At 44.7% G+C, this 16,590-nt stretch overlaps 1 protein-coding gene across 1 annotated transcript in view; it reads left to right on the forward strand.

Moving 5' to 3' along the window:
• Positions 1 to 16,590, forward strand: part of TENM1 (teneurin transmembrane protein 1) — a 652,843-nt gene that overhangs the window by 325,927 nt on the left and 310,326 nt on the right. Inside the window, exon 5 of the mRNA XM_048514741.1 lies at positions 7,345 to 7,437. Within this exon, the coding sequence (XP_048370698.1) occupies positions 7,345 to 7,437 (93 nt within the window). The remainder of the gene's footprint in view (positions 1 to 7,344; positions 7,438 to 16,590) is intronic.

The following is a 16,590-nucleotide window of genomic DNA, read 5'->3' on the forward strand; positions in this document are numbered from 1 at the left end:
AATAGTTAATTCTTCAGTATATTCTAATAGTTACAATCTACTGTTTACTTTAGATTTCAAACCTGGCCACTACTTCTCTATTCGAATAGGTTTTCAAAAGATATTCTATAAAAGGTTTCCAGTTTTCTTTAAAAAAAATGTCCAAGCTGTTCTCTCTTAATAATGTTGCCAATTTTGCCATTTCTGAATATTCCGTAACTTTTTAAACCCAGTCCTCTTTTGTTGGTATCTTGCTGCAGTCTTCATGTATAGATCATGTATTAGCTTCATGTATTGGAAGCTAAGCAGTGTCACCCCTATTTAGTATTTGGATGGGAGACTATCCAGGAAGTCTAGGGTCACAATGCAGAGGCAAACCACCCCTGAACATCTCTTGCTTTCAAAACCCCAACAGGTTGTCAAAAGGCCTGGAAGACGGTGTAGTTCAGGGGTGGCCAACCTATGGTGCTCCACTTGTTCAAGGAATCCAATTCCCATCAGCCCCTGCAACTTGATGGGCACTTTCCACCACCATAATAGGGGAGGAGCATAACCTGTGTAAAACAGCACTACCAGAGCAATTCACAGACAGATCAGACTGTTGTTTGTCTCATGGGGGCAAACCTTCTACAGCTATCTGTTTTCTTCATCTGAGACAATAGGACCCCAGACAGAAGTGGCTTATGATTGGAAATCCATTCCTGGCAAGGATGGATTGGGTTGCACGTTAACCAGAATTTTACCTTCCCACCCATGACTGCTTTTACAAAACCTGAGAGAGATCCAGATTTTAGTTTTCCCACACTGCATGTACTTGCATTAGTAGCTGGAATGGAACAAGGGCATTAACAATGCCTGACTAAGAAGAAGAAGAAGAGTTGGATGTATATCCCCCCCTTCCTCTCCTGTAAAAAGACTCAAAGGGGCTTACAGATTCCTTTTCCTCACCCCCTCACAACAAACACCCTGTGAGGTAGGTGGGGCTGAGAGAGCTCCGAAGAACTGTGATTAGCCCATGGTCACCCAGCTGGCTTGTGTGGGAGCGCACAGGCTAATCTGAATTCCCCAGATAAGCCTCCACAGCTCAGGTGGCAGAGCTGGGAATCAAACCTGGTTCCTCCAGATTAGAGTGCACCTGCTCTTAACCACTACACCACTGCTGATAACAGCCAAGTATGGGGGCAACCTCTCTCTGGAGCCAGCGCAGCCCTTTGCTGGTGTGGGTGCCCACTTTGCCAATGCAAGGGACAAATGTGGCAGCAGAGGGGCAACTTATCTGGGCAATGGGGCACTGTGCAGCTCTTGCACTTGTGCCTAGGCCTGCTGGCGCAAAAAGTTGTTGACTTCTACTGCTCGTCCAGCCCCTGTATGCCAGTGTCAAAGATACACCATGTTTTATGGTGTATCTCTGTTATCCCCTATAGCCGTGGTGGCGAACCTTTGGCACTCCAGATGTTATGGACTACAATTCCCATCAGCCCCTGCCAGCATGGCCAATTGGTCATGCTGGCAGGGGCTGATGGGAATTGTAGTCCATAACATCTGGAGTGCCAAAGGTTCACCACCACGGCCCTATAGGGATTCTTGAATGGTTTATTCTGGGGGGGGGTGTCCCTGCATCACGGGAAAGCCCTTTGAAAAGGGCAGAGTGGTGCCGAAGCAGCACCTTCCCCGCCAGCCCATTCTGGATTGGGCTATAAGCACAGTTGTGTCTCTAGTGGGTGATTCCCCACTGGCAGAGTCGACCTAGGTTCAACCTAGGTTCGTCCCAGCAACTCCCCACTGCTGCTGAGTTCGACCTGGGTTCGTTTCAGTTCTGCCCCCCTCAGAACTGGAATTTCTGATTCCAGTTCTGAGGTATAGCTTTTTTCCCCGAACCTAGGTCGAACTCAGTTGGAAGCTAGACAGTGGGGAATCGTCCTCCGTCAGCCCATTGACTTCAGTTAATTAATTAATTAATTAATTAATTAATTAATTAATTAATGTATTTATTAAACTTGTATACCGCCCTTCCCCGAAGGGCTCAGTTGACTTACAAGGGTATGGCTCTGTTTGTGATTGCAGTGTATATAGCTAATTTCCCAGGTAAAATGGAACAACCTACAAAATTTCGTGGAAAATATCACTAATAACACTTTCCTGAAACTGTATACATGAAGACAATTATCAGATCAATACGATGCTTAGTTAATGACTCATTACTTCTGAGTTTCTTTAAAACATCTTTGATATTCTGAAAGAAAACTGCCATGCTGTTTTATGCTGCAAATCTTTTCTGCTTGATATCTAGCATGCCCCTTGTACATGTCATTTTGTGTTTAATTAAACAATAACTCTAACCTCTATGGAGATGAATTGCAGTTTAAAAAAAATGGAATACCAAGGTTTTGCAATTCAGTTTGACAGTCCCATGACTATTTCTTCACTCTGCCAAAGAACAAAAATATGGAAATATTCCAAACGTCTCTGTAGTGAAATAGTGTGATGTTGTACATAGGCTTTGTCACTTAAAATAATACATATTTTTGTCTAATTTTATAAATTGAAACATATCGATAAATATTTTGTCACCATTTTCATGAAACACAACTTCACTTCCATCTCCTTTGTGTGAATATTTCATAGTTCATCCAGCACAACACTGCATTTTTCATGTATCCTCCAGCAGAGTTTTTTTGGGTGGGGGGGGTGGGGGTGGGGGGAGAGGTAATATGGGGGTGAGGAGAATTTATTTTTGTACAGTAGGATGTGAATCTCCAACGTTGTATGTTAAATCTAAATCTTATTCACTTTTTAACTGATTGCTGGACAGCAGATATTTTCATTAATTAACTGCAGAAAGATTACAGGTATCAGAAAAGAAATAACAACACTTAGCATGTATGTGGGTGTTTAAATGAGGGATAAATATGTTATTAGCAATCCTTACAAAAGGCCTGGAAGATGGTGCAGTTCGGGGTGGCCAAGCTATGGTGCTCCAGATGTTCATGGACTACAATAGGTAGCCCATAACATCTGGAGGGCCACGAGTTTGACAACTATAATTACACTTGGGATGCCCAAACTATGGTGCTCCAGATATTCATGGTCTACAATTCCCATCAGCCCCTGCCAGCATGGCCAGCACAGCCAGCTGGGTGACCTTGGGCTAGTCACAGTTCTTCAATTGGCCATGCTGGCAGGGGCTGATGAAAGTCTCACTCCAGTATGGGTTGTGTTACAGACATATGTTACATACATACATCCTTAGACATAATGATGAACCCTCCACCAATCACTGGGCAGGACTCATTTCCACTGAGTCCTGCCCGGCGATTGGTTGGGGATTCATCCCCCGTTCCCCACACCCACACTCACCTCAAACTGCAAGCCAGTGGGAAGCGAGGTGGGGGGAGAAGCAGGCCCCTGCCTCCCTTCCCAAAACCTCTGGGCATCAGGAAGTGAGGTGGGGGTAGAAGCGGCCTCAAAGATTCGTTGCTGCCCCCTCAAAAACATCTGTCCTGCGCCAGTGGTACTTTTCAGCACAACGGGTTTTCCTACTGGTGTTTGTATGCATACACACACATACACATTACACACACACATATGCACCCTGCTCTTGCTGGTAAGTCTGAGGACAGGGCTGCTGTTTGTGGAGTGTCCCTTGAGCCCTGGGCAGGCATCTGCAAAAGGGAGGACAGTGGAGTGGGCTGTCAGGTGCTCAGCGACATCCTGGTTCCTTGCCAATATATGTGTGTGTGTATGGTATACATTCACACACATATATATGGTGTGTAGAAAGACAGACAGGCAGTAATTCAGTAGAGTGTGCAGCAGAGCTAATCCTATCTAGTCTCTAGGGAGCAGCAGGGGCATAGTGGTTAAGAGCAGATGTACTCTAATTTGGAGGAATTGGGTTTGATTCCCCACTCTTCCGCTTGAACTGTGGAGGCTTATCTGGGGAATTCAGATTCGCCTGTGCACTCCAACACACTCCAGCTGGGTGACCTTGGCTGAGTCACAGTTCTTCGGAGCTCTCTTAGCCCCACCTACCTCACAGGATGCTTGTTGTGGGTGGGGGAAGGGAAAGGAGTTTGTGAGCTCCTTTGAATCTCCTTACAGGAGAGAAAAGGGGGATATAAATATAACCCTCCTCCTCCTCCTCCTCCTCCTCCTCCTCCTCCTCCTCCTCCTCCTCCTCCTCCTCCTCCTCCTTCCTTCTTCTTTTTCTTCTTTTTCTTCTTCTTCTTCTTCTTCTTCTTCTTCTTCTTCTTCTTCTTCTTCTTCTTCTTCTTCTTCTTCTTCTTCTTCTGTGTGTATGCCAGGAACAAAATTACTCAGAGCCTTTTCTCTATTCAAACTAATATAATTGATTTATTATAGGAACCCGGTTTCTGAATAGGATAAATATAGTTTTCTAATCTAGTCTAATTAGCTAGGATGGTTGCAAGATAGAAAAAAAAGGTATGCATGCCATTGAAGGTATGAAAGGAAGGGAGCTTTCTGAGAATAGCAAACTACACACCAAAAGGATAGTGTCAGAGCAGCAGAGAGAGGATGCCCAGTGCCGTGACCCTTCTGTCTCTCTGGCTCTCTAAAGTCCCCTCTGGAGTCTGAGGCTAGGAGTCAGTGCTAATCCTTCATTTCTGACAGTTTATAGTCCATCTTTCTAGCTGAGACTCCAGGCAGATTACAGGATAGAAAACAATGCAAACAAATGGCATGTCCCAATGAACTCCCCGCCCTGCGTATGCAATGAACACTAGAATAGAATGAGGATTACAGAAATTAGAGAACAATGCAAGCTACACTCCTGCGGCTAGGTATAAAGTAAACAATGCAGAACGTGGATTATAGGGTATATGGAAACAAAGTAATAAGCAGGTGATATACTTAAGGTTATGCCCATGGAAAATGGTTTTGAAATCAATTTACATCAAACTCCTCTGGCTTCCGGAGTTTTATTGTTCCGGATATGAGACCACCGCATAAGCTAGTCCCCAAATCTCTGAAAGAACGTTATAATAGGCAAATGATGGTTAACAGCCTTATTAACTGATTTTATAACTCACAATGGAGTTGTTTTTTTGCTCTTTTAAAGCCACCTACCGTTCTTGTGGGTTAGAATCCTGGCGTGGATCAGCTTTAGTGGAGGGTAAAGAAGGCAGGGAATTCAAGGGAAATGGTTTTAAAATTGTTTTGTTTGTTCCGTATTGGAAAACAGCGAAAGGGAACCTTTTTTTAAAAATGTAAACATACACTGTTGCTGCATTGTTTTTTTTGTACAAGAGATGTTATGTAAATTGTGCTGGGAGGAAATTGACTTTTTAGAAAGCAAAATGCTGAGCTGAAATGCAAGCATTCTGTAGAATTTGGTAAGGTTATAAATGGATGCAGGAAATTGTCAGGAAATCTAAGAATCAGAGTTCAGGCCCCTCTCAGCTCCAAATCCTTCCCCCCTCCCCCAGTTTGAAATTTGTTGTTCCATGGTATGAAGAGAGAAGGCATCGCTTCTCGCCCTTTTGGCTAAGATCAAGCGTGTAAGAGAGAAGGCTAAATATGGGAAGTGCTTACAGTTATCCCATTTCCCAGACTGTATGTGGAAGGAAGGGATGAAAAGGGCTTTTGTGATCCTTATTAGAATCGCCCACATCCAGGTAGCACAGAGAGAACTCCTGCTATTAAGACTGATCTCCTGGCATTGGCGTAGCTACCATGGGACAGGGTGAGGACAGGCACCCTGGATGGACGCCATTGGGGTCACGTGGGAGGCGGAAAGTTGCCCCACACCCCTCCTTCTTCCCCCTTGCCCCACCCGGCCAGGCCCGGCACTGCCAGGCCAGCTGCTGCCTGGAACCCCTGTCCGGCCCCATTCCACCAAGCCCCACCACTGGCTAAGGTAAGTGGGGTGCAGGGAGGCGAGGCACAGGAGCCCATGGGGGGCAGAGTCTGCCTCTGGCTCCATTTTCCCTAGCTGTGCCCCTGTCTCCTGGTCACAGAGATCAGTTCTCCTGGAGAAACTGGAAGCTTTGGAAGGTGGGCTGTATGCAGTAATGTTAATCTCTGGGTGGGACTCTGGAATGACAGCTCGCCTCCAGACTACGGAAATCAGTTCCCCTGGAGGAAATGGATGCTTTAGAACTCTGGTGTCAAACTCGCGGCCCTCCAGATGTTATGAACTACAGTTCCCATCATCCCCTGCCAGCATTGAGCTCTCAGTTCAATGCTGTGCTCACCCTAGCCAGATCCAGCTTTAAACTGCAGGCTTCAGAGGTGGAGCCTGCTATTTAAAGCTGGACCTGGCCAGGCCAAGCCCACAGTTGAATGCAGGGTTTGGCCTGACTGGACTTAACATTCAACTGTATGCCTGCGTCCTGACTCCACGTGGGTCTCGGAGGCAACAAGTAGTGTGGGTTCAGCTCTCTGCTGTCTGCTTCCTCCCGGCCCCACATGGAGTCCGGGGGAAGCTGTATTTTTCGGGTTCGGGTTTAATAACCCCCAACATTTCAACTTTATTCAGTTTTTTTTGAAAATTTCTGTGTTTAATAAACTCAAACCTGGAAAATACTGTTGTTGTTTTTACCAACCCCTAGTAGGAGCCTCCCTGACTTCCTCCTTCAGGTAGTTCCATAGATGGGGGCTACAAGGGATAAAGCACGTGTGGGGACAGTTGTTGATTTCGCCAGTTTGCATCTTGGCACCCGCCAATATCACACCAGTGAATCTAGTTGATAAGCTTTGCAAGAACGTTCATCATCCAGATATTCACATTATCTCATCAGTGAGTTAAGAAGAGGTTATGTTTTCCTGGCAAAGAAATGTCTAAGTGATACAAAACCATCCTCTTGTGATTATTTTGCTGGAAGACGTTGAATTGTATTGTTAAGTCTTTTCCTTAAAAATAAATGTATCCACAATGTCTTAGCTATGCGTGGGGAACCCTGTTTTACTAAATGTAAAGCAAATGAATTCCAGATCTCTGTGCCACTGTAATTCAATGCTCTTTTCTGTCTGGAGCTATTACTGCTCAGCTGCGAGCCCCTGTTTTGAAATCCTTCTATAATTATTGCTGGCTATTGATTGCAAATGATAATAGCTTCAATAATAGATTTCAGTTTCGCATTCTGTAGCCTTTTTACATTGGTCTTTTTGAACACAACTGTCAGTATTGTCAACCATTTGTGTTAACGTTTAAAAATCCAATAGGTTACTTGTTTAAAGGACAAATAGGAAATTAAGCAGGTTTGCAATCTTGTTTCCAGAAACTGTGAGAACGTTTTTTTTTTTTTACTTCTCAAAAAATGTGCTCAGGAAAGAAAGACCAAAAAAAATTTATTGTATCCTTTTTCCTTATTCCCCATTGTGGTCCTGATCCTGTTCCCATAGAAGTCAGTGGGAGATTTGCTGGCCCTCGGCTGTGGAATTGCCTTCCACCAGAAATCAGGAGGACCATGTTTCTTCCCTCGTGCCAAGTGAAATGTAAGACCCTCTTTTTGCAAAAAAAAAGCTTTCCCTCAACAGCTTTATTAGTTTTTTTTCGGGGGTGGGGGAGATCAGTAAAGGGTGGGAGTTTGGGGGAACATGACAGAGCTTTATACGGTTATGGGCGGTGTGGAGAAAGAGGACTTCTCCTCCTCCTTCATAATACTGTGACTTTTGGGCAGCCATCGAAGTTGATGGGAAAGCCGTTCAAAACAGGCGGAGGGAAGTACTCTTTGTATGAGGCTCAATTCGTTGATGGCTGTGAGCTATGGCAGCAGCACAGGGCCAAAACAGATAGGGCAAGGATTATTGATCTCTGTCAGTTTGTAAAAAAATAATGTGCATCTACACAGCTGCAGTTGAAGTTGAGCTTGCATCTGAAGGGGAGTGAAGATTGAACATCCTGGGATTGATTTTGCCATTTGGAATTAGGTTCTCTGTGTTTTTATTAGGGGGGGAGGGAAATACATTTTTACAGGTTGTGTATCACCTCTCCCCCCCCCCCCCAATTTCAAAAGATTATTAACAGTGTAAGGAATCTGGTTTGATTAGCAAAAGGAGAGGAGACGTCTGAGGGGGGGATATGATTGAAGTCTATAAAATTATGCATGGGGTAGAAAATGTTGACAGACAGAAATTATTCTCTCTTTCTCACAATACTAGAACCAGGGGGCATTCATTGAAAATGCTGGGGGGAAGAATTAGGACTAATCAAAGGAAACACTTCTTCACGCAGCGTGTGATTGGTGTTTGGAATATGCTGCCACGGGAGGTGGTGATGGCCACTCACCTGGATAGCTTTAAAAGGGGCTTGGACAGATTTATGGAGGAGAAGTCGATCTATGGCTACCAATCTTGATCCTCTTTGATCTGAGATTGCAAATGCCTTAACAGTCCAGGTGCTCGGGAGCAACAGCTGCAGAAGGCCATTGCTTTCACCTCCTGTATGTGAGCTCCCAAAGGCACCTGGTGGGCCACTGCGAGTAGCAGAGTGCTGGACTAGATGGACTCTGGTCTGATCCAGCTGGCTTGTTCTTATGTTCTTATGTTCTAAAAGTCAGAAGCAGCTGAAGGGTCAAATACCCTCTCCCTGTGCAACCCAGTCTGACCTGAGGCTGTAAACACATGGATTTTACAGAGGATCCAAGATCTATTATCTGTGTCACGCCTGTTTTTTTCCCCCTTAGATTGCTTTCAAAGGGGATTGGGCAGAATTAATGGAGGCTAGACTTGTCAGTGGCTGTTAGCTATGATAGCTAAATGAAACTTCCACATGAAGAAGAATGCTAATTGCTGGGGCCGATCATGGGAGAGGTTTATTTCCTTTATGCCCAGCATGAGATCCCCAAAGCTTCCTGCAAACTGTAGTAGAAACAGGATGCAGAGCTAGATGCAGTGGTGGGATTCAGCAGGTTCACACCACTTCGGCAGAACCGGTTGCTAAAATGGTGCTTGTAAACAACCAATAGTTAAATTATTTGAATCCCACCACTGGCTAGATGGATCCTCGGTTTGAGCTAGAAAGAAGGCTCATAATCTTGTTGGCATCTTCACATAAAAGCCTGAAACGTTTGACCAGAAAATGTTTTGAACAAAAGGGAAACGAATATAATGGAATAGGGTCCTTGATATGCTCTTAGTTAGTTGTTTTGTGTAAATGTTAGTAATGCCTAGTAAAAATAATAATTGAAGCTTTAGATCAGGTACCTGAGATTACTCCTATAGTTTTTATAGGAGCCAACAGGAATCTTTAATATTAATTCTGCATTAATGTTACTAAAGCAATAATCAATTTAACTAGATAGAGGACTTTATCCAGACTTTAAAATTATATCCTAGAATGGTGTGCTTTGCCCAGGCTAATGAACTGTCTGTAAGAAGACACCAAATCTATGCCTGTGCTCTGAGAGCCAAGTCATATACATACTGTATATACTCGTCTATAAGTCAACCCCGCATATAAGTCGAGGCACCTAATTTTACCACAGAAAACTGGGAAAACTTATTGACTCGCGTATAAGTCGATGGTGGGAAATGCAGCAGCTGCTGGTAAATTTCAAAAATAAAAATAGATACCAATAAAATTACATTAATTGAGGCATCAGTAGGTTAAATGTTTTTAAATATTTATTTCAAAGAAAAACAGTAAACTAGCTCCGTAAGTGGAAAAGAGGGTCAACAAGAACAATATGGTATCAACAATAACCTTAAGTACAAAGTCCCAAAAAGTCCCAAAAAGTACAAAAACCTTAGCATTTTTGTAAGGAAGGGTTTTAAACAATGGATCTTACAATAAAAACTGGAATGAACATGCCTCTTCCCTGTGACTCAAAACTACCCTGCTTTTTAAAAGAATAGTTCATTATTTTTAGTGTACATATTTTTAAAATTGCACATGACAGGTGTCATTTTAGAAGGGACATTCACACAACCTGTCAGAGGAGGAATGTTTATGTTAGCAGTACCAACATTTCAGAGTATCTTTAGGAGACCCTCCTGATGATACCACCCAGGTTTGGTGAAGTTTGGTTCCCTCAAAAGGGTAGCCCCATCTACTATTAGCTTCCATTGGAAACAATGCGGGATGGGAGTACCCACTTTGGGGATCCATAACTTTGGACCCCCTGAACCAAACCTCACCAAACCTGGCTAGTATCAGCAAGAGATTATCCTGATGATACCACCCAGGTTTAGTAAAGTTTGGTTGAAGGGGTCCAAAGTTATGGACCCTCAAAATGTAGCCCCATCTACTATTAGCTCCCATTGGAAACAATGGGGGATGGAGCACCCCCTTTGGGGGTCCATAACTTTTGACCCCCTGAGCCAAACTTTATCAAACTTGGCTGGTATCATCAGGAGTGTCACCTGATGATATCCTGAAATTTTGGTGCCACTAGCCTAAAAACTGCACCCCCTGGCAGCCAACAAAGTAAAAACCCTAAAATATTTTTTTTAAATAGAGCTGACTCGTGTATAAGTCGAGGGGGGCTTTTTCAGCACAAAAATGCTAATTGCTGGGGCCAAAATGTGCTGAAAAACTTGACTTATACACGAGTATATATGGTGGCTATTATGGAAACACAAAGCCATATATATGCAAGTCTTTATATATAGGACAAAAGGAAAGTGCCAGTTTCCCAGGCACATATAAGGTTGCCAGGTCCTCCCTGGCCACCAGTGGGGGTGAGAAGGGTAGGGTTGCAAGATCCAAGTTGGGAAACCTATGGAGCCTGGGAGGAAAGGGAGCACATTGGATTACAGTGCCATAGAGTCAACCCTCCAATCATCTGTTTTCTCCAGGGGAACTGATTTCTGTTGCCTGGAGGTGAGCTGTAATTCTGGGGTATCCTGGGGTATCCTGGAAGCTGGATTCCTAATCTTATACTAGAGATCTGCATCCTATAGCCAACTCAGATATCCCATTCCCTAAACCAGTGGTTTGTAGAAAGTTTAAAATGTCACACTTTGTGTGTTTCCTCTCTTAATCGGCAACCCACAGTTTGGATCTAAAATGGGAGATTGAAATCACAGTTTGAAGTCAATTTCAGACTCTAAATATGAAGGCAAACTATTGGTGCAAATCATAGTAATTTTCAGGTTTGACAACACAGCAAACTACCGTTTGCTCAGTCTAGGGAGGAAGATAATTGGAATGCATGGAGGGAGGGGAAGGAGGAAGTTGATACAACAAACCAAGATGTCACAGGGACAGAGCCAAATGCAGCCCCAAAACATGATTTTGTGCAAATCAGTCCCATTAGCATTTTATTAGTGGGATGTACTTCCCAAAAAATGTGCTTGAGGCTTCGGAATATCTGCTTCTAGATATTTATGATGCATGTATTTTAACCTTACCAGAGTGATGCCATCAAGAGCTTCTGACTTATGGTAACCTTTAATGGGTTTTTCAAGGCAAGACATGTTCACATGTGGTTTGCCATTGTCTACTTCTGCATAGCAGCCCTGGATTTCCTTGGTGGTCTCCCATCCAAATACTAACCAGGTTTGACTCTGCTTAGCCTCTGAGATCCAGGGGCGGAGCGAAGGTGCCCTGTGTGCCCTGTGACTCTGCCATGCCCCCGTCTGCCCCCACCTCACCCCAGAATGCCCTTGCCACGCTCCCGCAGGGGCGTACATCCTGTGTGTCTCACCCCCCCTTTCCCCCTTGGTGCAACGCCACTGCTGAGATCTGACAATATTTGGCTAGGTTGGGGCATAAAAGATGAAATGCAGTTAAAGTGAAGCACATTTAAACCCCACTGATCTCAGTGGGAAAAAATTTAAGATTGGACCTTCAGTCAACTTCGAAAGCAGCACTATTCAAAACATTGAAAGCATATATAGATTTTATAGAACCTAAAATGGACAGGTGGAAGGGAGAGGGGAAAAAGCATCTCCTGCTTGTTGCGTTCCTGGGGTAGCGCCTCCAACCTGGGATTGTGCAAAAGGATCACTGGTTGAGCAATCTTTGAAAATCCTGGGTTGATGGGAATGAAATGGGCCAAACTCATTTAGGGAGTGGGACTGGTACGAAGTCCCCCCCCCACCCAGAGGTGGGATCCAGCAGGTTCTCACAGGTTCCGGATAGTAGGTTACTAATTATTTGTGTGTGCTGTGAGGGGGTTACTAATTGGTGATTTTGCCACGTGATTTTTGCCTGAGTTACGCCCCTCCTCTCAGCAGTGGCGCGCAGAACTTGAAGCAGTCTAGCAGGAGGTGCCCCGGCGTGCGTGGCAGCCTGCGCCTGCGTGCATTCGTTTCCAGCCCAAGGATCGGCGCAGTGGCTGCATCCTTGCCACAGTCCCGCCCAGGAATGCCCCACCCCCGGAATGCCAGGCCACGCCCCTGTCGTGCCCGGCCCAGCCCCATTGGTGCTACGCCACAGTTTGAATCCCACCACCATGGGAACCTGTTAGTAAAATTTTTGGATCCCACCACTGCCCCCACCCAAACGGTTTGCATACCATCCTACACCATTTGCATTTGGCCTGTGTGGAATGCACCAAAGAGAAGTCTTTCCCAAATTCCAAATTCCAAATTCCAAAGACTGAACATGGAATTTCCTGCATGCAAAACATGGGTTCCGGAACTGAGCCTTAATTCCTCCCCTCCTGCTGTTTGGCCTTCTGGCTTTATTTTTCCCTGTTAGAAGGGAATGGATGGATTCCAGAAATGTGTACATAGCAATGGAAAATGTGGACAGAGTATTATGAAGCAGTATTCTGAAACCCTTTTTTTTTTAGAAAACACACATACACACACACACACACTGAATGGCTGCCATTAAAATAGTCTCATCAAACCTTATCTTAATTAACGCAGTCGCAGCAACACTGTGTGTCGGATTTGGGAGAACATGAAGGAAAGCTGGAATACATTAAGTGCCAGCCTGTCGCTTGGATGTGTCTACAGCAGTATGATATTCCCCTTTGTCTGGGGCATCCTGTCACGCCAAGAGTCTGTTGCATTCAGTCTTTGCTCATTCATTAGGGCTGCCCACTGACTGGTTAGTCAATTCACTGTCTTGTTTTTCCCCCGTGAATCAGCCGAGAGAGTTTATTAGCTGTCTTACGAATCAGGGCAAGCCATGTATTGTTTGCATCAGGATATACACACACAAACCGTGCCTTAAGCTCTGGAGAGCTTTTATGAAATATGCTGCTGTTTGAATATGCTACTAACTAAAACCATCAAATGGCTGAGGGATTAGTTTTTCTAGTCCCAGGAGAGGCCTGTAGCTTTTAATTCAACCCTATGTGAGTTTATATATAGGTGTACAAGCTAGCGTAGTGCAGTGGTTAGGAGCAGTGGACTCTAGTTTGAAGAGCCAGATTTGATTCCGCACTCCTCCTATGAGTGCCTGACTCTTATCTGGTGACCTAAGTTTGTTTCTCCACATCTTTGCATGAAACCTGCTGGGTGATCTTGGCTAGTCAGTTCTCTCAGAAATCTCTCAGCCCCACTTAGAAGAAGAAGAGGAGGAGTTTGGATTTATATCCCCCCTTTCTCTCCTGCAGGAGACTCAAAGGGGCTTACAATCTCCTTGCCCTTCCCCCCTCACAACAAACACCCTGTGAGGTGGGTGGGGCTGAGAGAGCTCCGAGAAGCTGTGACTAGCCCAAGGTCACCCAGCTGGCATGTGTGGGAGTGCACAGGCTAATCTGAATTCCCCAGATAAGCCTCCACAGCTCAGGCGGCAGAGCTGGGAATCAAACCCGGTTCCTCCAGATTAGATACACGAGCTCTTAACCTCCTACGCCACTGCTGCTCCTTACCTCACAAGGTGTCTGTAGGGGGGAGAGGAAGGGAAAGGAGTTTGTCAACTGCTTTGAAATCCCTTGTGGATGAGAAAAGCGGGGTATTAATCTGAATAACTCTTCTTCTTTTCCCATAACACATACATGCAAAATATATAGGGCTAGATCCAGCCAGTTTTTTTTCTGTTGGTGAGAAAAGAAAGAGGGTCCCCTTTGACCACCCAAAAGGCAATGCTGGAAATCTAGGGACCTGGAGGGATAAGATTGTAGTAAGGAGTGGAATTAGGTGAAATACCTGACTGAGTCCACAGCACTTCAAAGACCAACAACATTTCCAGGGTTTTCGAGAGTTAGAGCTTCCTTTGTTAGATACCTGACGAAGGGAGATTTGACTTTCAAAGGCTTATGGCCTGGAAATCTTGTTGAAGGTACTACTGGACTTGAATTTACTCATCTACTGCCAACTGACACAGCTACTCACCAAAAAAGCTGACCGGATCCAGCCCGTATTTTCCCTTGCATTGAATCTTGCAACCCTTTTTGCCCTCCTCTTGTTTTTAAACCACAGTGACATATTGAAAGTGAACATAAGGACGTATTTCCCTCAACATGATAAAGAGGTTCATCATTTTTAGGCTTGGTCAATACCCTAGAAATTTGGTAAAATTCAGATTCGGCTTTATTTGAGCATAAAATTATCTGTATGCCCGAATAAGGCAGATAACATATTCGGATACGCCCGAATATTCGGGTATACCCAAAAAATTCGGGTCCGTCTTATTTTTTGGTATTTTTGGTGTTTTGTGCTTCAGCCTGCAGGGGGCACATTTGTCATATTTGCTGGATGTCAGCAAAGGGGTCATCAGTTTGGGTTGACTGGCTCACCATTATCTGTGATCACAATTTCCTGTGCTCCTTTCCTGGGTGGATAAGGGATAGATTCGAATCTAGTCTAACGTGGTTCCAAGAGTTGGATATACTTGGAAAAAGCTTGCATCAAAGACCTCCGAAGCTCAGTGGACAGTCAGGGATGACCACCATTCTCCTTTCAAGTTCTAGTCTTGGGAGAAGGGTGCGTCTCACCTCTGATGTCACACTGCGTTTTGGCAGCAGCGAGACTTCACTTCTATGTGGTGCCTGATAAACCCAGTCTCAGGCCACTTCCCACCTCTCACTTTTTACTGTGGTCAGTGGCCACCAGAATAAAAAAGCAGTGGCGCAGCAGTGGCGTAGGAGGTTAAGAGCTCGTGTACCTAATCTGGAGGAACCGGGTTTGATTCCCAGCTCTGTCGCCTGAGCTGTGGAGGCTTATCTGGGGAATTCAGATCAGCCTGTGCACTCCCACACATGCCAGCTGGGTGACCTTGGGCTAGTCACAGCTTCTCAGAGCTCTCTCAGCCCCACCTACCTCACAGGGTTTTTGTTGTGAGGGGGGAAGGTCAAGGAGATTGTCAGCCCCTTTGAGTCTCCTGCAGGAGAGAAAGGGGGGATATAAATCCAAACTCTTCTTCTTCTTTTCTTCTTGTCTGGCACCTGTTTGTAAAATGCCATGCTAATTGCACTGTAACAGGGCAAGAACTAGAAGTGGCAAATCTAACAGCATCTATGTAATGTAGGTGAATTTTGAACACTGATCTGAATATGCCTTCTATGCCCTGAAAGCTCAGCGGGTGAAAATGGAGAAGGGGTTTTTAAAGACAGATTCTTGGGTTTATTTGGACACTTGTAGTATTGTTCAGTATGTCATGTTTGCCTTGGCTAATGCTAAAAGGCCTTATTTCAGCCAGAGCAGCAGCAGAAGTTGGGCAGGTGGTCGAAAAGTTGAGGTCTCACAATTCTCTTGTAGATTTCGGCACCAGTTGAGATGAACATCATCAGGCATAAGCATCGGAAACAAAAACGGAATTCCTGGGCTGCTTTCGTGAGCTCCATTCTCAGAATGCCTTTGGACATTTCAAGAAATAATTGGCAGCTGTAGACCCAAATGCACCCTGTGCAACTTCTATTCTGAGATCCTTTTTTGAACATTACAAATGACCAGTTCCTGGTGTGGAAGAGGTGGCAACCCTACAAACAGCATCTGCCACAGGTTTTATGCCATCCTTCTGCCCAAGGACCTATGCATGGTTCTCCCAGCCCTATTTTATCCTTATAACAATCCTATGAGGTACTACTAGGCTGAGAAATCATGATAAATCACCAAATAGGCTTCATGGGTCGAACTAGATTTCCTGGGTGCTTGTCTGACCCTCTAATCACTACCCCATACCGGTGTTTTTTTTTGGGGGGGGGGGGAGCTTCATCTTCACTGCTGGGATGATTGCTCCATGTGGATGGGTATGGCAAGATTGCTCCGTTTGGATGGGTATGGCAAATTGCAAATTGCATACATTTGACATTCTGCTGGAAGAGCTATAGACCAGTTCCATGGGAAATACATGACCAGGCCGTGCCTCCCTTTATTTATTTATTTGTTTGTTTACTTACTTACTTATTTTTGAGTTTTTTATACCGCCCTACCCCCGAAAGGCTCTGGGCGGTGAACAACAAATTAAAAACATACAATTAAATCCATTTAAAATAAACACAGCGGTCAGCATATAAAACCAGCAACGGCAACAAATATCCTTATTAAAAACCTTCCTACAGGGGGGGAAAGGGGTCCCATAGGCGGTTGTTTGCTTCTTTAACTGTCATCCCAACCATGAGTGAGATGCAAAGAAAAAAACTCACTAGGGAGACACTTTTATAAGACCCAGGGCTGCTCCAAGAATGCATTTCTTGGCTACCTGATAGCTAAAGATCAGGCTGAAATGGTATTGTGTGAGGATTTGCTGACATTCCATGTGAGGTTTTGTGCAGCCCTCAGGTTGACCCGGTGGTTGGCATGCTT

Source organism: Sphaerodactylus townsendi, linkage group LG13 (assembly GCF_021028975.2).
Source record: "Sphaerodactylus townsendi isolate TG3544 linkage group LG13, MPM_Stown_v2.3, whole genome shotgun sequence".
Taxonomy (NCBI): Eukaryota; Metazoa; Chordata; class Lepidosauria; order Squamata; family Sphaerodactylidae; genus Sphaerodactylus; species Sphaerodactylus townsendi.